This window comes from Schistocerca gregaria, chromosome 1 (assembly GCF_023897955.1).
Source record: "Schistocerca gregaria isolate iqSchGreg1 chromosome 1, iqSchGreg1.2, whole genome shotgun sequence".
NCBI lineage: Eukaryota > Metazoa > Arthropoda > Insecta > Orthoptera > Acrididae > Schistocerca > Schistocerca gregaria.
This window is the reverse complement of record NC_064920.1, coordinates 382,728,652-382,750,144: the sequence shown is the minus strand read 5'-3', so window position 1 is coordinate 382,750,144 and position 21,493 is coordinate 382,728,652. Positions and strand designations below refer to the sequence as shown.

Below are 21,493 nucleotides of genomic sequence, written 5' to 3'. Positions count from 1 at the left end.
ATAACTACACTGAATGTCAGTTTGTTCCAACTGAATTTCAGGAGGCGCATTTATTCCTCCACAGCTGGAAGAGTTGCAAGAATACTAAAATCAAGTTCATATCAGTTTACATCACTAAATATAGATTAGATTGACTTCCATTCCATGGATTCATAGAGAAGAAGCCCTCCAGGATGTAGAACATGTCAGAAAAACAATAATACATGACAATTAAAACAAATAAGCTAATGTACCTTCCACGGGTCCCATGTGGAATAATTGTCTTTCTCTATTTGTATTTTAATGAACACTATATGAAAGGATCATTTTAAAACACTCATACACTAAGATCGCATTAATGCACTGAATTTAAACTTAATTTTTTTTTTATTTATAAGCTAATAAACATATAATAGAACTACTACAATACTTATTTACAATGAGCGCATTACTGCACTGAAAAGACTGAATTGGTGGCAGAAGTTAGATTGTACTTGACACACACACACACACACACACACACACACACACACACACAAAATCACTTGGTTGTAGTGAGACCTTAATCAAATGGTAGAAGGAGTTGTCCACCAATATATCCTTTATGCTTCTCTTAAACTGAATTTCATTGGTTATTAAGCTTTTTATGGCTGCTCTCGAGTTATTGAAAGTGTGTGTTCGTGAATAATGCACATCTTTTGTACAAGAGTAAGTGACTTTAAATCCTTGTGAAAATTATTCTAATTTCTAGTATTGATTCCATGAACTGAGCTGTTGGTTTTGAAAAAGTGATATATTTTTAATGACAAATTTCATTAAGGAATAAATATGTTGGGAAGCAGTAGTTAGTATCCCTAGTTCCCTAAACAGGCCTCTGCATGATGTTCTTGAGTTTACACCGCATATAACTCTTATTGCACATTTTTGTGCCTGGAAAACTTTAGCTTGGCATGATGAACTACCCTAAAAAATAATCCCATATGACATTATGAAGTGAAAGTAAGCATAATATGCCAGCTTTTTCATTTTTATATGCCCTATGTCTGACAATTCACATCGCAAATAGAGAGTTGTTTAGACACTTCAGCTGTTCTGTGGTGTGCTCCTCCCAGTTGAATTTATTGTCAATCAGTAATCCCAAGAATTTAACACTGTCCACTTCTTCTATCTGCTTGTCATCATATGTTAGGCATATACTCATGGGACACCCCTTACAAGTTCTGACCTGCATGTGGTGTGTTTTTCCAAAGTTTAGTGACAAAGAATTGGCTAGAAACCAGTGATTAATGTCCACAAATATTTTATTAGTGGATCTCTTTACGACTACACTTGATTTGCTGTTTATTGCAATGTTTGTATCATCGGCAAACAAAACAAACTTGGCATCTAGTAATGTTACTAATGAAAGGTCATTGACATACACAAGAAAAAGTAAGAGCCCTAAGATGGAACCTTGTGGGACCCCACATGTAATTAGTTCCCAGTTGGATGATGCCTGATAGCTTAATACATGTCTCTTTCCTAATAACAAACTTTGTTTCTTGCGAGAGATACAAGATTTGAACCATTTTGTAGCATTTTCTGTTACTCCATAATATTGTAATTTACTTAAAAGAATATTGTGATTTGCACAGTCAGATTTCTTTGACAGATCACAAAATACACCAGTTGCCAGCATTTTTTCCCCTAATGAATTAAGTACAAGGGTCACTCCAAAAGAAATGCACACTATTTATGTAAAAATACAGTTTTCATTCTGCATGTGTGAAAGTTTTACAGTGTGTAGATACATCCTTCCTGCTTGTTTTCAAACTTAGTTCAACCTGTTCCCGTGAGTGGCGCCATCACAGCATGTCTTCAAGACGGTTGCGAAATCAAGACAGTGGGAAACATGCACAAGAGGTTGAAAAAGGTGTATGGAGATGCTGCTGTTGATCGCAGTACAGTTAGTCGGTAGGCAAGCAGGTTACATGATGAAAGCGGGCATGGCAATATTGAGGATTGTCCTCGCAGCAGCAGACCTCGTACTGCACCCACTCCAGACAATGTGCAGAGAGTTAACGAATTGGTAACTGCTGACAGGCGCATCACAGTGAACGAATTGTCACGCTATGGTGGTTAGGGGAAGGAAGTGTGCAGAATACTGAAAGTGTTGGCATTAAAAAAAGGTTTGTGTCAGATGGGTTACCAAGATGTTGACAGTGGCTCACAAAGAAACAAGAGAAACTGTATGCAGTGAACTTTTGTAACAGTATGAGAATGGTGGAGATGAATTTCTTGGAAGAGTTGTGACAGGTGATGAAACATGGCTCCATCATTTTTCACCAGAGACAAAGAGGCAATCAGTGGAGTGGCATCATGCAAATTCACCCAAGGGAAAAAAATTCAAAACCACACCTTCTGCTGGAAAAAGTTATCGTTACGGTGTTTTTTTATTCCAAAGGACTCTTGCTTGTGGACATCATGCCAAGTGGAACCACCATAAATTCTGATGCATATGTGATGACACTGAAGAAACTTCAAGCTCGGCTGAGTTGTGTTTCACCACATCAGCAAAAGCAGGATGTTTTGCTGTTGCACGACAATGCACAGCCACATGTCAGTCAAAAAACCATGGAAGCGATCACAAAACTCGGATGGACAGCACTGAAACACCTGCCTTACAGTCCTGACCTGGCTCCATGTGACTAGCATCTCTTTGGGAAACTGAAAGACTCTCTTTGTGGAACAAGGTTTGAAGATGGTGACACTGTTGTGCACACTGCCAAACAGTGGCTCCAACAGGTTGGTCCAGAATTTTACCGTACCGGTATACAGGCTCTGGTTCCAAGATGGCGTAAGGCAGTTGAGAGGGATGAAAATTATGTGGAGAAATTAAAATATTGTTCCTAAAGAATGCATCTACACACTGTAAAACTTTTAAACGTGTAGAATAAAACATGGATTTTGAAAAAAAAATAGTGTGCATTTCTTTTAGAGTGACCCTCGTACATTTCCACTGTAAGCGTAGATAGCCTTCTAAATGTCAGAACCCCTTTGACAGTATGTTAATTTTTGATAAGAAGCTTATAAAGCCGATTGTACATTACCTTTTCTAAAAATTTTGAGAATGCTGGCAAAAGTGAAATTGGACACTATTTCTTTAAATACTATCAAAGTTTTCTAACACAGCCTCTAGCACCGTAAATAATTCACCAAAATCTTCGCTCATTGTTTCCTTTCCAAGATTTTTTAAAAATTTATAACTAGTGCAACATGGTGCTTTATCCACAGCAGCAATTTTCTTGTAAACTCAAAGCAGTATCAAAAAATTCACTGGGTAGTTTATGTTTACCATGCAGATTTGTACTCAATACATTCTGGTGTGTCGCAAGGTCAGTCATAAATGCCAGATCTAATATTCACTGGGGATCATCAAACTATTTTACTGGTGTTCCTTTCTTGTTCATGAATAATGCTTTGTTTTTACACGAGTTGCAAAAATATTCTAAAATAATACCTGCATACAATCAGCATACTTCACAAAAATATGGCATATCAACATAATCTACTAGAGAGGATTTAAATTGACCGTGCCCCAAACCATGCTATCTCAGTTTATTAACTATTTTTACAACAAAATCCATGAAACTACTTATTTTGGCACATTTTGCCATCATATTAATGTGATATAGGATGCAGTGTATACCTGGCATTTCTTGCTGGATACCAACTTGTTTTGTCTTTTTTCTTGAAAAAGCAATCACCCCACATTTTTGACTAATGATTGCAGGAGCTCTACCTGTTGCAGTGAATGAAAGTATTTCCCAGTATAGGTAATATTTTTCAGCAGTGTTTCCTAAGCAAGAAAATGTGTTATCAGCCTTAGTGGTATCGTGCACAGACACTAAATCAAGCAGTTCTGCCTGCATATTGAACTCAGCATCAACACCTCTCACAGATACAGACAGCTAGCTGAGCAACATCTGTGCTTTTATCCAAAACCAAAGAGAAAAAAATCTTTAGTCTTATCTTTCAGTTGTGTTTCCATGTCATTTTCCATGCCTTCGATGTGTCTGCAAACTGATCTCCATGAAAGAGGAACTGTTTTAAAAACAGAAGTTCTCTTTAAAAATTTCTCCTTCACTGCAACGATGTTTTGTTTCAGCAGTTTTAAGAGCTATGTGATTGCTCACTCTAATTTCGTCATCATTGTGGATGACATGGTTCCCTGTAAATGCGTTACAAGGAAGAGGTATACTCTAGGGCAAAACCACCTAATGGTTTATAAATAATAGTAATATTTTCAAGAAATGACATGTATCTATATGAACTCACTTCTCTCTTCTTTCTGTAGCTCAAGAAGTTTTGCCTTCCTTTCCTCAGTATCCAGAGTGATCACAAATTTTTCATGAAGGAGTCGAAAATGTCACTCACATTGTACTTATCCCAGGCTGCTAAAATAGCATTACAAAACAGACCCTGAGGGCCCATTTGTGTTTTAATAAAATAGTAATCTTCTTCCCACTGTGGGTTGTAGTGTAGATGTTCAGTGGATTTATGTTATCAGCCATTTATCCTATCACTAATTTTGTCTTACCATGAATCCCAAAGAGACTTCAACACTGGGAGACTTCAACACCACCACTAATGACACAAAGTAAACAGGCCTGTCTTGCCAAGCACATTTTGGTAACAAATGAGCGAAAGGTGGAGGGGGAACTGTTGGCTGACAGCACCCATGGGCATATGCATCTGTGATAGTATATTTGCTCACCCTTGCTCCAAGATATTGTGGCCTTAATCAGTTCTTCCATTAGTGCAAGTATTGCTTTTTTTCAAAACTGGCATCCATACCATACCTATTCCATTATTCCTCTAATTTATCTGTTTCCTATTTGATCTAATATTTGGTAAGTACAAAATGTCAGACTGTCCCCACCTTTCCCAGCAGGATGATGAGAATGTTTTTTTGTTTCAGTTATAATGAACTAAGCTTATGATTCTTACACCGAGTACTGATTTTAGTAACTCTAGATGCTTCCTGCTGTTTTGTTTGAACTCAAACCATTCAGCACACTGTCAAACTCTGGCTGCATTACTAGCTCACCTGCTTATCTTTTCTTCCCATCTGTGCACTCCGGCCAATAATATGTCCCTTGTTCCATATGTAATAGGTATCCCATTTTTTATTAATGGATTAGTAATTTTACTTCTTATTCCCTCAAACTGAGTTACACTCTTTAACTGTACAATGTCAAATTTTCCTATGACCGTACCATATTTTATTTCTTCACATCCTTCTCTCGTCCAGATGGTTGGTCCCCAGCATTTCCTGTTTCACCTTTCAATTATACCCTCTCAGTTTCCTTCTTTCGTTAAGCTGCGTTATTTCAGGAACAACTCTATGATGTTTTCCTTCCATCTTTTCTGTGCTGGTCTCGGCTGCTAAAACTTTTAATTATTCCTTACTGGTATATATTATTCTCTTCTACCAAAGTAACTACAATACTTTCTACAGTGATCACTGATTTAGAAACTACCAAGTCATCTGGTTATTTTTTTAATTTATCAGTATCCCACGTAGACTTACACTATCTCCTCTTTATTTTCCTGATTTCCAGACTTTTAACCACCACTGCAAGGTTCTAATAATAATATCTATCTTACTTTGGTGGGCTATGCAGTCCAGTATATAATTGCTAAATAGTTATCTAGACATGATGTAATTTTGTTGATACCTTCACGAATATCTCAGTCATTTCGAACATTTGAATCCTGTATCAACTCATTTTTTCAGCATACAGCAGTAACTGTCTCCTGTTTTCCCTAGTTACAATACCAAATGTTGTTAGTTTTAACCCTGTCTTTTACATCTTTTACCAGTTGCTTGTACATTCTCATTTTTTGTCGTCAACTTGTGCCATAGCCAGGTGCTTTTAATTCTCAATGTTTTTTGTCAATTTGTGGCATAGTCCTATAAACTTGTATATTGATGATTGGTGTTTACTTACCATTTTTCAATGTTGAGAAGAAAAGTTTAATATTGTGATTTCTCATAGTGACTCACTTACCAATCCACAGGTCATCAGTACCTGGTGCATCTTTGATGATACTATTTTTACTACCCAAAAGTCACCTGATCATGTCTTTATCTTATTTCCATTTCACTTCACTAAACTCTATTAAGTTTAACTTCAGACCGTCCATTTCTGTGTTCATATCAACCAATTTATGCAAATCAGTCAAACTTAAAACATCCAAAATTCCAGTCTGTAGGATTACTTCTTTCTTTTTTAATTTAAGATAAGCCTTTGCTTTGTACCATGCAGAGGGGTCATTACCCATGACTTGTACTTTTGTAAATCGCCAATGCCATGCGACTGTGGATAACATTTTTAATATTTTGTTGAGGCACTAGTCACAACAATGTCATAAAAGTAGAAATGTATTTTTCTATTAGGCCTACAACTTTGCTTCCACTGTTTTGCTCAAAGTTTGAAGCTTTATTGTGAAAATCTTAGAAAAATATTTACAATTCAAAGTATTGGCCATTGCTGTCCACTTTTTTCTCCCGTTTCCCTGGCAGTACACACAGCCTGTGGCGAAAGAACTGCGTGTCTTTCTGAGGAGACCCATGAATCAATTCAGTTTTGCACTTGTTTTGTGACTGTAAGGGCTCATCATCCAGGCTGTCTGGCATTGATTAAAAAAAAATAGTTTTCAATGGGAGAATATAGCAGGTAAGGTAGGATTTCCCATTTCAACATTTCCAACCTTGTTTTGATTGGTTCTGTGTAATGGGGTATAGCACTGTCATTCTGCAATATCACCTTTTCATGTCTGCCACTGCATTGTGGCTGTTTGTCTTTAAGTGCTCAGCTGAGACACATCAATTACTTGTGATAACAACCTCCTGTGATTGTTTTGATTGATTTCAGTAGCTTTGAAAACCTGTCTCAAACGTCAAAATCACCATTCTTGAAGGGTTGAAACCTTTCTCAGGATGTTCTTTCATTAATAGATGCCTCACCACAGGCCTTATGATACATTTTATGAGCATTGTAGATTTCTTCATGTTAAATCATAAAGTTAAAACTTCCCTCAAATGATGAGAACTGGTATTATAATTTGATATATTCAGTCAAGAATAACTTTATGATGCAATCACATATTGGCTAATATTTTGATTGTGTTATGTTAAAAAAAAATGCCCAGGCATATTGTGGGACACGCGTGACCTACCACCTGCACCACCAACAGCACCACAACCACTTGCCACTACTGCCATCTGTTGTGTAACAATGGAAGCAAAGTTATAGAGCTAATTTACAGTATTACTGTAATACCCATATGTAATATACAAACAGTTCAGGGCAATAACAGAAAATGGATAGTGGTTGTTAAACAAAACAAAAATAGCTAATTTCTGTTTGGCTTGTCAAACCACTACAAAACAAGAACTAGATCAGTTGTTGGTGAATTAATTTGGTTGCTATTCAGTGGTAAATGTACATCTTCCATACACGGCTCACCGGGATTTAGTAGAACAATGTGTATTCAGTCAGGAAAGTATTTACAGGAATCACAGATGGCAAAGTAGTAGGCCACAGTAGTATGCTTTACTGAATCCATATTTAGCAAGTTGTCATTGACTTCTTTCTACAAAATGTCATTTATACTGTGTCAGCCCCATTGCCCACAACCTAACTTCCTGAGTCACTGATCATTTCCAGCTGTCTTCCCAATCAGCTCTACCAAATTTTCACCTGGCTTCCTGCTTGTCGCTGAGAAACCGCCGCTCTATGCAGTAACACCTCATGACCTTGCCACCATTTAACACTGCCTCTCCCAGTGTCCTGCTGTTATAACTTCAAGTTGAACAAATATATTTCAACGAATATGCAATACATGAAAGTCACAGATCAAGTAAACAGAGTAAGACGTGTGTACACTTTAACAGTCAAATCATAACTGAGTCCGAGTCCAGTGGCCGCTGGCTGGTTGGCCACTTAGGTGGCGCTGCTGCTGCACGGCTGGCAGACAGCGCCACATGTAGAGGATGTGCGTAACTGCGCGGCGGCACTTTGAAAGATTGACGAGTTACAACACTTTTCCCCCCTTTGAAGTTTTTGCACAGGTCTTAATGGAGATGGCCGGTAGATTGCTAACGTCCATAGGTGTTGTTTGACTGGCCATAAAGTCTCGAGGAGGAGGCTTCCCGTACAGACGGAAGTGTCCCCGATGATAACGGATTGAGATGAAAGGAGAGGGTCGAACCTGCTAGGGCCCCGTGCACCAATCTGCCTGTTGCGGCAAGTCCGGTTGTTATAACAGGAGACATGGACAATGTGTCTGCGTCCGTAGGAGAAGGAGGCGAGTAGAGTTGCTCCGACAGATGATGGTCATCTGGTTCCTGCATGGGCACATCTCCTGGTGGTGTCAGTTCTTGTGCTGGCACCAATATGATGGTGAGAGGACTACATTGTGAGTAATGAGAGATTCCAGTGTCGCGAGCGTCAGGTAGAGCCGAAGGTGATGTAGCAGCATCCAGAACAGGCGTTGCTGGCACACGAGGTCGAAGCTGGTCCGAGTGACACACTGCAACAGCTGTGTCCATCTGGATTTCATACAGGCGTTGGCCAAAGTGTCGTAAGATGCGGCCAGCACTACATTTTGGCCGCCTGCCGTATCCCCGTACCCACATAAGGTCGTTGGCAGTGAACCGGCCAAGCGAAGGCATCCACGGCCATGAGGTGGAAGGCCGCAGAAGATGAGTAGTGTGCGGGGCTGTCGGCCATGTAAGAACTCAGCCGGGCTTTGGTCGCCCATGAGGGTGAAACGGTAAGAAGCCAGAAATTGGAGAAGTGCATCATCAAGAGCAGAAGGAAGTCAGGAGTTTCCTCATCTGAGCCTTAAATGTGCGGACCTCATCGTTTGACTGTGGATGGAACAGAGGGGCTGTGACATGCATGACGCCGTGACGGGCACAAAAATCCCCAAAATCGGAAGAGGCAAATTGTGGACCATTATCAGTAACAAGAGTAGAGGGAAGGCCTTCCAAAGAGAAAATGCGAGCTAGAGCATTGGTGGTTTCCGTGGTGGTAGGTGACGTGTAATGGACAGTGAAAGGAAAGTTAAAGTAGGCGTCAATAACGAGAAGCCAATAAGTACGTAAAATAGGTCCAGCGAAGTCAGCATGAATATGCTTCCAGGGCTTCTCAGGCGAAGGCCACGGTGACAAAGATGACGTCAGGGCGGCGGCCTGTGACGCACAAGGGCCGCAGGCAGTGACCATGTGTGCTATTCCGGAGTCGATGCTGGGCCAGTACACGACGGCGCGACAAAGATTTTGTGCGAGAGACACCCCAGTGCCCTTGGTGAAGGAGGTGCAAGACCAAAGCACGCAAAGATGCAGGTACCACAACACGCTGCGAAGCATTTTCGGTGGAAAGGAGGATAACACCATCCGTAGCCGTGAGGCGGTAATGCAAAGCATAGTAGTTCCGCAATGGATCAGAAGTCTTAGTGGACGGACGAACTGGCCAACCCTTCTGAATACAGTGTAAAACCCAAGAGAGGGTAGGGTCAGAACCAGTAGCGGCCGCCATCCGGTCCCCGGTGATGGGCAACCCATCCACAACCTGCTGCTTTGGAACATCCAGGTGGAAACACAAAAGTTCGTCCCTATTGAACGCTAGATCAGGACCCATGGGAAGGCGAGACAGTGCATCTGCATTCGCATGTTGAGCCGTCGGCCGGACATGAATCTCATAATTGAAAGGAGACAAGTAAAGAGCCCAGGGCTGGAGGCGGTGTGCTACCTTGCTGGGAAGTGATGTTGATGGATGGTGTGCTACCTTGCTGGGAAGTGATGTTGATGGATGAAACAAGGAAACAAGTGGTTTGTGATCTGTAATAAGATGAAATTTGGATCCATAGAGAAAAACACCAAACTTATGAAGAGCATCAATAATGGGCAAAGCTTCTTTTTCAATTTGAGAATACTTTTGTTGGGCATCCGTAACCGTTTTGGAGGCATAAGCAATGGGTTGTTCAGAACCGTCAGAAAAACGGTGTGTAAGGATTGCACCGGCCCCGTATTGAGAGGCATCCATGGCAAGAAGAAGATGTTGGCCAGGTCGATTAGTAGCCAGGCACGGGGCCTGTTTCAGCATAGGCTTCAATTTCTGGAAAGCCGCATCGCATGACATGGACCAGCAAAAAGGCACGTTTTTATGTAACAGTGATGCAACGGCTGAGCCACCGAAGCAGCAGACAGTAAAAACTTGTGATAGTATGCTATTTTCCCCAAGAAGGCCTGCAGTTCCTTAACAGATGAAGGGCGAGGAAGAGCATCAATCACAGCGACAGTTTGCTGAAGCAGACGAATACCATCCTGAGAGAGTTGAAACCCCAAGTACGTGATAGATGCCTGAAAAAATTTGGGTTTCTGAAGATTACACAAATTGTCCCAAGAGAGAAATCTTCTGTTTATTGTAACTCCGTAATTGCCTAGTGACAGGTGACAGGATTGGAGAACCCAACTGAAGATACGTCTGAGAATTGATGATAGTGGCAGCAGAACCAGTATCCACCTGTATGCGAACATCTTGACCAAGTATTTGGACAGTGAGGAATAACTTCCCTGAAAGGGAAGAAGTACTATTGACAGACAACACAGAATCAGAATAAGTGTCATGGTCATGAACATCATGTATGTGGACGGATTTGCAAACGGATGACACACAACGCTTTTTTTGCATTTGTGACACATGGCACAACATTGTGGACAATCTTCTCGTAAATGTTTCGTAAAACACCACAGACATGAAGGAAGTTGCTGTGGGTTTTCCTGCAGTTACTTAGAGGTTTGTTTACGGTTAGGCCGAGGCTGTGATTGGGAGCGTACTGCGGCCACATCGGCCGGCGGGGACACGCCACACGCTTCGTCAACATCGCACAGAGGTTGTATTTCCCCAACGTCGCCCCATGCCTCTATTTGCGCTCCAGTAGCGTGAGAAATTTCAAAAGACTGAGCGATGGCTAGGACTTCATCTAGAGTCGGATTTGCCAACTGAAGGGCACGTTGCCTAACTTCTTTGTCGGGTGCCAATCAGATAATAGCATCCTGTACCATGGAATTGGCGTAGGATTCTTTGTCAACTTCACTAACAAATTGACACTTTCTACTGAGGCCGTGAAGTCAGCAGCCCAAGCGCGATAGGATTGATTCGGTTGTTTTTGACAACGATAAAAGGCAACATGAGAGGCTACCACATGCGTTTGCTTTTGAAAATAAGTGAACAGAAGTGAACACATTTCAGCAAAGGACAAAGATGCAGGATCTTTCAAAGGAGCCAATTGCAAAAGCAACCAATACATTTGAGGTGAAATCCATGAAAGGAACAGAGACTTACATGTTTGTTCGTCCGCAACATGAAATGCCAAGAAGTGCTGTTGAAGACGTTTTTCGTAATCAGACCAGTCTTCCGACATCTCGTCGTAAGGAGGAAAAGGAGGTAGAGACGACGATGAGAGACGCTCCGCATTTGATGCCGCGACGAATCACGAATCGCCTTTGTGATAAGCGTTTGCTGTTCTATGAGACCTTGCAATAGTTGCTCTAAAGTAGCCACGGAAACATGTGGGTCAACGATGGAAAAGAAAAATCACTACCTCGTCGCCAATTGTTTATAACTTCAAGTTGAACAAATATATTTCAAGGAAGACGCAATACATGAAAGTCACAGGTCAAGTAAACAGGGTAAGACGTGTGTACACTTTAACAGTCAAATTATAACTGAGTCTGAGTCTAGTGGCCGCTGGCTGGCTAGCTGGCCACTTAGGTGGTGCTGCTGCTGCATGGCTGACAGACAGTGCCGCATGTAGAGGACTCACGTAACTGCGCAGCGACACTTTGAAAGATCGGCGAGTCACAACACCTGCAGATTCCAAACCCACTACACATCCCAACATTCTTCTATGCTTGACCAAAGATCCTACTCCCCATAAGTACTTCTCCTCAAACCAATGGTTCAGAGCAAAACTACCATAACTAGCATTTCTTGAAAGTTCCAATATTGACCATAAATCATCCTGGAAATATGCACTTGCAACTGCAGAGTAGAATGTCCTATTGTCATATTGTTATTAAGTAGTAGCAATGCCTCTATGAAATTTCCTATTTCCAAAGCTTTCTTGCACATGAATATGATAATATGTATGCACAATAAAGCTAAAACAAAATAGTTTCCAAGGAAAAAACAAATACTGTATGTAAAATTAATATTGAACAGTTCATTCATCATCTTTTTCAATATTCTGAGCTTCCTCATGCTTTAGATTGTGTTAGAATTCATGGCAAACTGTTGAAATAATGTTCCTCTGGCAGAAGAGCAACAGATGAGAACATTTTTCCTCCTGTAATTGGCAGTGTTGATGAGTATGCATATGGTGAGTCTTCTAGCGCATGTCTACATTTGCCCTGTGATCATGAAACTTGTGCATTAAATCATTTGTTTTGTAGTCTGAGTCACTTTCATAGTTAAATGACATCTTCCATGGTTCTTCCTTCCTCATCATTATTACTCATATATAAGGCCATCTTACCTTTTCTCCCATTTTCCAGCTGTAGTCCAGTTTTGGATCTTTGATGAAGCCCCTTTGAAATCAAAAAACTCCTTCTGTGACTCTCACACACATAATACCTTTTTCTGTTTTGCTTGGCTGTGGCCATTAGAGTGTACCACCGCTTTGGTACGTAAATGTTCAAGCCATTTTTTTTTTTTTTTTTTTGTCCCCTTGATAACACTGTGCATGCTGTCTCTTTCATTCTTAAGGATAATTAAATCAATTTGTAGATTATGCCCATTGTACAGATGAATGAGAAACACATTCATGTTATAAAAAAGAAAACCTCTTGAAACAATTAGAGATAAGATGTTCATATTCACAGGACATGTACGTCAGTATGTTCTGCAGAAATGATTAGCATTTGAGTCACCTCGGTTCAGTATGTGTCCTGTTACCTAGTAGGTACAGGGTCTTCTATGGGCTCTGATAATTTGTTCCTTGCATGATGGCATTGACGCATATAAGGTGTGAATGGCACCCTGTCTTATAGCCACCCATGCTGCATCCACCTGGATCCAGAGTTAATCTGTGGTGGTTGGCACTGGGTCACAGCACTGCACCCATCTTTTCACTATGTTCCACACATTTTCAGTTGGCGACAAGTCTGGTGATCGGGTGGGTGTGGGCAAAATATTGATATCCTGTGACACCAAGAAGGTACATGTTCATGCTGCGACATATGGTCATGCATTATCTTCCTGAAAAATCATGTCTGGGGTGTTGTGCAGAAATGATATAGCTATGTGTCACAAGATGTCATTCACAGAATTTTATTCACATAGGTCACACTGGTCACAGAGCCCTGTGCACCAACTGTGATTTGTGGCTGTACCCAATAGCACCCCACACCATAAGGACTTGTGTTGGTGCTGTATATCTTATGCGAATGCAGTCACTGTGAAGGCTTTCTCCCTATATGTGGCAAGCCAAAATGTGGCGATCATTTTCACACAAACAAAACCTGCATTCACCTGAAAACACTATCTGATGCCAGTCTTGTCCCCAGTGATATAATTCCATACACTATTACCACCTAGCATGTTTCTGCACATTCGAGAAGAGAAGTGGACGATGGACACACAACCCACGCATTAATAAACAGCAACTGGTTGTCCCCCCTGATAGTGCATGATGTGTTGCCAAGGAGAACACAGATCTGTCCTGCAATGCCTTTTGGATCAGATGTCAATCTTCCCAGGGGGGGAGTGGTTCACATTTCTTGAAGAATAGAAAGGTACATATGGAGCAGACACTGTCATTGTTTTTACACACGGCCTAATTGTTTTACACTTATTCCACAGTTGAAGCATTCTTATTGTTCTAACCAACACAGGCTTCTCGTCTGAATCTCGGCCATGGACTGACTGTTTCACGACTAAAAATCGGGCTTTTACATATCTTCAGAATAATAGGTACTGAAAATACATATTGTTCAAAGTTAATTGTTACAGAAATTACAATTAAAACTTAACTCATTCGATCAACTGAATACATCGAAAAATTGGCCCTTTTTAACAGTTTCTTCTACTGCATGAGTTAAGCAGAGTTTTATGTTTAAATCATGAAATTGACAAATATAAGCATACAAACAATACTTCTGACAAAACTGTTAATTACTTTGGAATTAATTCAGTGCAGATTTTGCTGACATGTTTTTGAATAGAGCCAAATAGATACTTTAAGATGAGAAGTATTTCATCTTCCAAATGTTTATAATTAGTACAGAGTTTACATTTGTTTATATGTCAACAATAGTCCCCCCCATGATGATGGCGTCCTCTTGGGTAAAATATTCCGGAGGTAAAATAGTCCCCCATTCAGATTTCCGTGTGGGGACTACTCAGGAGGACGTTGCTATCAGGAGAAAGAAAACTGGCGTTCTATGGATCGGAGCGTGGAATGTCAGATCCCTTAATCGGGCAGGTAGGTTAGAAAATTTAAAAAGGGAAATGGATAGGTTAAAGTTAGATATAGTGGGAATTAGTGAAGTTCAGGGGCAGGAGGAACAAGACTTCTGGTCAGGTGAATACAGGGTTATAAACTGTTGTTGTTGTGGTCTTCAGTCCTGATACTGGTTTGATGCAGCTCTCCATGCTACTCTATCCTGTGCAAACTTCTTCATCTCCCAGTACTTACTACAACCTCCACAGATCAGTATTACCAAAGGTATGCAAAAAACATAGTTCTGCATACCTTTTCTTCTTTATTTTGAGAATAAATGTATACTGTAGTGTGCAAGTACACCTGGACATGATACCATCTTCCAAACTGTTGCAAATTCTTATTCGTAGAATTTTCGAGATCAATTTTGCTCCGATAATCATGGTTCCTATCTGTACTTTCTAAACCGTAAAATTTCTCAAACCATTTCTTTCTATGATCTTATGATAATTTATCTTTACACTTGCACCTTGCAGTTATTCCACCATCAAATCCATCAGCTTTTTGTGCATTTCTTTTCCACTTGAATTAATGTATGCTTTTCCATTCTTTCTTAATGTTTCTCCTCCATTTCCACTCCTCACATTTGCTTTTGTGAAGAGAGAGAGAGAGAGAGAGAGAGAGAAAATCCGAAAGGTTACTTCGAATGTAACAGGCTTATTATACTTCTGTAATATCAGTTGCCTGTGCTTGTTTTGGTGTTTCATTAGGGTTGTCTATTGACTTCCCATGAACACCATTATCTACCTATCTGAATTCGCAGTTATGAGATCCTGCACTTTTTGGCAAGCATGTAGAATTCCTACACTAAATATAATAATATTTTCACTCAATAGTGCTTAGCCTGCAACTGTTTCATTACCTTCTTGATTGTTCAAGAAAAGTATTCACAATTGCAAGTATGATGCGATTACAGCTACACGATGTATTAGTGACAAATGAAAATTGTGCCGGACTGTGACTCGAACCCAGATGTCCCACTTTATGTGAGTGGTCACCGTAATTGCATTGGCCATCCGAGCATGGGGTTCAGATACCTTACACCATGCATCAAAATGATGAAAGTAGTATTCTGCCACGCACACAACTATGTTGTGTTTTTTGCCGTTCTCCTTGTTCGGCGTCCGTCTTCGTCCCTTCACCGCCTGTGTTCCTGTTTCTATGCGCTTGGGCGCTGATGACCACGCTGTTTAGCGCCCGTAAACCTCAAACACACACACACACACACACACACACACACAACTATGTTGTATCTTTATCTTACTTTATGCCATGCCTAACCCCAACTCCTTACCAAATGGGTTTTATATTTATGAAAAACTCAAGTGCAAGACCTATTTCACATGCCAATCCAGCACATTCTATTCCAGTGCTGTCAGATGCATGTCCTATTCCATCACAGGCAGGGTCACCTGTGAAAGCAGTCAAGTCATATATGAACTCTGCTGATATTTGTGTGCATGCTATTGTGAGCTTGACCATCAACTAGTTGTCCATGTGTGTTAATGGCCAGACCATATTGTTGCCAAGAGCAAAGTTGGCCACGCAATGGCAGAGAGGGTTACTGAGCTCACAGCTTCAGACTAAAATTATTGCTTCACAACCTCTGCCATTTGGATACTACAGTCTGTTCAAGCTTCTCTGAATTGTATACACTGGATTTATCCTTAAGACATCCTTTGATCCGACATCCCGCAGTTATTCTGTCCTCAGTCTTCACTAGCCCATAGGAAACAACTGCCATCACTCCTTACCTCCTCTCTCCTTCCCCCTCTCCCATTCTTCATCATTGTCCAATGTTCTGTCCATTAATATTCAACCAAAATGTCCTCTTCGCTATCTCTCTCTTCCTATGTACTATCAAGCTACCTCTACTTCCCCACCCTCTTGATCACATAACATCTAATCACCAACACACACACACACACACACACACACACACACACACACACACACACACACACCCTGTTTCTTCAGTTACCACACACAACTTCCCCTGTCTGTGCATTCACTGGGCAAGCTCACCCTGCCCATGCTGCATGCAGTGATTATCTTCACTCCTTCCATTGGTTGCACTTTCTAGTCAAATGAAGGAATCTTAGATGCTCACTTTTTTCAGTTTTGAATAATCTGAATGAACCAACAAAAATGTCAATAGATAACAATAGATGCTAACAAATCAATGGCAACATACTAAAGATTCAGGTCACATGGATATAGCAGCATGGTGCAGCAGCTTCTCATATCCCTTCACGATCTCTTCTTTTAAACCTGTACCACTTTTGCAAATTTTTTAATTATTCTTCTGTATGTATTCTTTTCTTTTTCCAAGTTCTTAATGTAATTTCCATCCTTTTTGTCAGCAGTAGTTTAAAATTTTGCTGTCTTTTCTATGTCTGCTGATTGTGTTCTCTCTTCATTCTTTCCACGGTGCCTTTTTACATCTGCTTTTATCATACTGAACAAGTTGTTTCATGTTCCTGTGATGATCCTGCTTGTGTGTCTTATACTTTATTATTCCAAGCATTCTTATTTACTTCCCTCCACTCTCTGTCTCCAAACTTTGTACATTGTTTACTATGGTTTCTGTGTTTTACAAAGAAATGGTTAAGTTGCTGTGTTCATGATTAATGTTTTCTGATTTAAAATATGTGATCGCCTTGTTATGAACATTTTATTTACTCCCTTTCAAATATAGAGATCTGCTTCTAAGTTTTTAATGCAATGACTTTGGGTTTCTGAAGATATTTTCAGCTTCTATATAATTCGGAGTAAAGAAAACAACTCACCAAATAGGAAACACATTGAGTCATTGAGGGATTGTTTTGAGTAGAGTGAGTGAGGGGTGAAAGGAGGCAGGAAGCAGGAGTGACTGTTAGGGGTTGATGGCTGACACTGAGAGGGAGGCAGCAGGTGCATGGGATATATATGCAACTGAGGCACCAGCATAACTGAGTTCATGCAGTGCTTGATGACAGTGAGGTGGAGGAGTGGATGAGGAGGGAGGAAGCAGAACAAAGGGAGGAGACACTGCAGGGAATCGGGTGTGGATGCAAGATGGCTGAAGTTAAGATTTTGAGCCATAGTGTAAGTGGATTTGAGGCTTGAGGGTTAGTGGAGATTGAGATCAGGAAGGTTACAGGAACGAGAGATATGTTGCAGGGGTAACTGAAATCTACAGTATAAAGAGAAGCTGGTGTGGAGTGGGGGGGGGGGGGGGGATGTATTTCCAGTTTTGCTTTTTCTGATGTGTAAATAGAGTCCGCCTAAAGAATGAATGCTCATGGCCTGTTCTCTGCAATAATAAACATTCACATCATTTATGCATGATTTGCCGATGCATTTATTTTTGTTTCATGTTGCAAATACAGTACAACCTTAATTAACTGTCTCTTTGGGGACTAGGGGTTGGTTAGAACACTAAAAAGGTCAGATAATCTGAGGATAGTGAAACAAGTCATTTACAGATATCAACAAGTCTTACATTTCTAATAAAGACAATGGAAAACAGCACATTTTGGGCGCTGAAAATCTACTTGAAAATGCTTATAATGTTTTTCTTTTAGTATCCTAAACCATGACTTTACAGCTGCATCACTCCACTTCTTTTTCCGTAATATTTTCATGCCCATACCTGTTGACTGTTGTTCCAGTTATTTGAGGGCAGTCTCAAACACATGCTTTGCCGCAGAGTGGCTGATGTTTTCATCTATTCCTTTTCTTCATCTGACACCTCTCGCTCAACACTGTGCTGTTGGGAAAGAAGATCAGTGATCAGATCACTGATCTCCAAGTTCTTCATTGGTTGCTAGCCATTCCTCTGTATCAGCAGTACAAATATCATTCTGAAGGGTTTGAAAATCTGTGACTATATCTGTAGTATCTGATTCAAGTTTGTGGAAGTTGTTGCTCCTAGTTTAGGCTAAGACAGACCCCCTTCCAAGATTTTTTTAGATTGGTTTCCTTATGCTCTTCCCAAGCTTAAGCAACTGGGTAAATTGCATCTTTTATGTTGAGGCTTTTCATTGCTACAAAAAGATCACAATCCTCTTCTGTTGTTCTGTTGTCTCTAACAAAGCTCTGATGTATTTCCTTTGGTAATATCATTTTAACCATTCATTAACACCTCGCTTCATTGCTTGGATTATTGAGGACATGTTTGAGGGGGGGGGGGCAAAAACATAGCTTTTATGTCTCCTTGCTGAAGTTCATAGTCAGAGGGCCACATAATTGCACGGGGTGGTAAGTTTTTTGATTTAAAGTATTTTTTAACATCCAGAACAAATGCATCAAAAAGACAGTCTTAAACAAATTACCACTCATTCTAGCAGTCCTTTGAGATTTGTAAACAGGAAGTGCTGATGTGCTTATGTTTTTGAAGGCTCTCAGTATCTTAGATTTGCCTATTACAAACAACAGCAATTTATAGTCACCACTTGCATTGCTGCATTTTATAATGATCAGTCTGTCCTTAGGTAGTTTCGTGCCTGTGAATGTTTCATTCTTTGATGCAAGAGGGTTTTGAGGGAGCATTTTATAGTTTAGCCCCATCTTGTCAATATTGTATAACTGATAAGCTACCAATTTACTTTCTGAGACCTTTTTTTTTTTTTTTCCTTCCCAACAAACTCCCTATATGTATGATCATCAGCAGAAAGTTCTTTTGCCTAATGCCATGACAACTTTTCCACTGGTAACAGCTTTTCCACTGGTGAAGCCAATCTTTACTAGCTTTGAATTAATTTTCTTCTCTCCCTCCCCAGATATTGGCACCGCTTAAAACTTTTTCTTTAAAGTAGGGTCCTGTAATGTGTTTCCTAACAAAATCAAATCCACAGTGTCAACAGAGAACTATAGTTTTGGCTTTTTCAATGATTATTTAATTTTTAAACCATTTTCGCCATCTATAGCTGTAATGCAAAAACTTCAAGGCCTTTTCAGTTCTTTTTCCAGCCCTAAGGTTGTCAGTGCAACATTCATTTTAGAGACTGATTTAGTAACTGACTCACCTTCATCATGTCTTTGCAGAACACTTAAGTTTCTGTTCAATTGTGCACATAGCATGTTTCCGTTTCAGATTTGTAGCCATTTTTAGTTGAGCATGTGATTGGATAATTTGAGGAGTTGGTTAGTCACAAGTCTGGTAATCAGGGTTCTACTGTAAGTATGTTTTGTACATAAACATGAATATTAGTACGTATGAAATTAAAAAAGAGATACTAACAATTGAATCAGAGTTACTACATCTCACTGGTACAATAAACACAGTCAATACCTTTCTTCAGTGATTACAGTACCAGAATATACAGTGTAGTCCTTTCAGCTTTGCTTAAGAAAATGAAGAAGAAGAAGAAGAAGAGAGTAGGAAAAGAAATTTGCATTCAGACATCAGTGTAATAATGCAATATATTTTTTAAGCATGTTGATGTATGTAAATACTTATCATACATGAAAAGCAATAATATTACCTGCAAGATGTACTTCATTTTACTCCGTTAAATGTTGTAAACATGTTGCATTTTTCTTCTGCTGGCTGAAATATTTGTTTAATGTGTGTTACAGTCAATGCGGTACTTGGTTGTCAGCACTGTCACAGAAGTACGTAATGGTGTGATTTTGATAGGTCATTGGCTGCTTCATGCATATGGAATAATTGCAATAACTCAGCTCCAGGATCCAGTTCTACACTCCTCTCTTGTAGCATTGGTGCCTTTACCTGCAGTGTTCTACATCCTGACTGCCAGGTTTACTGATCCCAGCAAACATCATGTAGATTGATGTATAGAGCAGCAGGTTACATAATGTGTTTTGCATTAATGTTCCTTGCAAATACATGAGATGAATTTTTGCAAACTTTATTTATCCTGAACTTAGTATTTTTGTTACAAAAAAGCTAACACTTTATATTGTAAAGGATGCAGTAACACATCATGAAAAAGGTGTAGCGCTTTATTAACATTTATTACCATTTATTGCTCTTGTATACCAAATGTGCATATGATGTATGAATTTTGTGTTTTTACTACGTGAAAATGGTATTGATCTGTGTTAGCTTATACCTCAAAAAAAATCTCGTAATACACACTGCTGCCTCATATTAAGAGTGTAAGAATATGTCCCAAATTTCTTCCCTTGCCAGTATGTATTATATATGAAATGTAACCTGTTGCTACATTTCCCAGTTACCACGTTTGAAAAGTGATGCCAGATAAATGAAAAATACTTCTGTGAGTAATATAATAAAATGTATGGTTTTTATATGATGGATCATAATTTTTGTGTTGATGTTCAATTTATTCCTTTATGCGCTATACTTCCACCCTTTTCCAGACATTAAATAAGAGTAATATTTAATAATACACTAGAGTTCATTAAATTTTCAACTGCTGGATGGACTGTGATTTTGAATATTAAATTTAGAGAGCAGTATGAGACAGAGTTCTACAGGTGACTACTCTCAGCTGCACTGAAACATTTTGAGCTTGGGTATGAATAACATCTTATTATGGAAGTTGAATCTTGGGACTGTAACAGTTCTTTCTTAGTCATAGCATACATTTTTGCAACCAGTGTCTGCTTCACAAACAACAGATGGCCTTTTAATGAAGCTTGATTTTTAGAATGTTATCATCTCAAAGTGCTCCAGTAGTTCATTCATGGTGATGTAGACAGCTGTCAGCTGAGAAGTGTACTTGACATTAGCATATCACAAAAACTAGTACTCATCTAACTGATGAGGATAGTACACTACTGGTTATTAAAATTGCTGCTCCACGAAAATGACATGCTACAGATGCGAAATTTAACCAACAGGAAGAAGATGCTGTGATATGCAAATGATTAGCTTTTCAAAGAATTCACACAAGTCTAGTGCCGGTGGCGACACCTCCAATGTGCTGACATGAGGAAAGTTTCCAACCGATTTCTCATACACAAACAGCAGTTGACCGACAATGCC

At 39.8% G+C, this 21,493-nt stretch overlaps 1 protein-coding gene across 2 annotated transcripts in view; it reads left to right on the top strand.

Annotated features, from left to right (window-relative positions):
- Positions 1 to 20,808, top strand: part of LOC126348392 (JNK1/MAPK8-associated membrane protein-like) — a 100,790-nt gene extending 79,982 nt beyond the window's left edge. For both annotated transcript variants that reach the window (XM_050002351.1, XM_050002350.1), the window contains exon 6: positions 20,098 to 20,808. In XM_050002351.1, the coding sequence (XP_049858308.1) occupies positions 20,098 to 20,313 (216 nt within the window). In that variant the 3' untranslated portion in view covers positions 20,314 to 20,808. The remainder of the gene's footprint in view (positions 1 to 20,097) is intronic.
- The last annotated feature ends 685 nt before the right edge of the window (positions 20,809 to 21,493 follow it).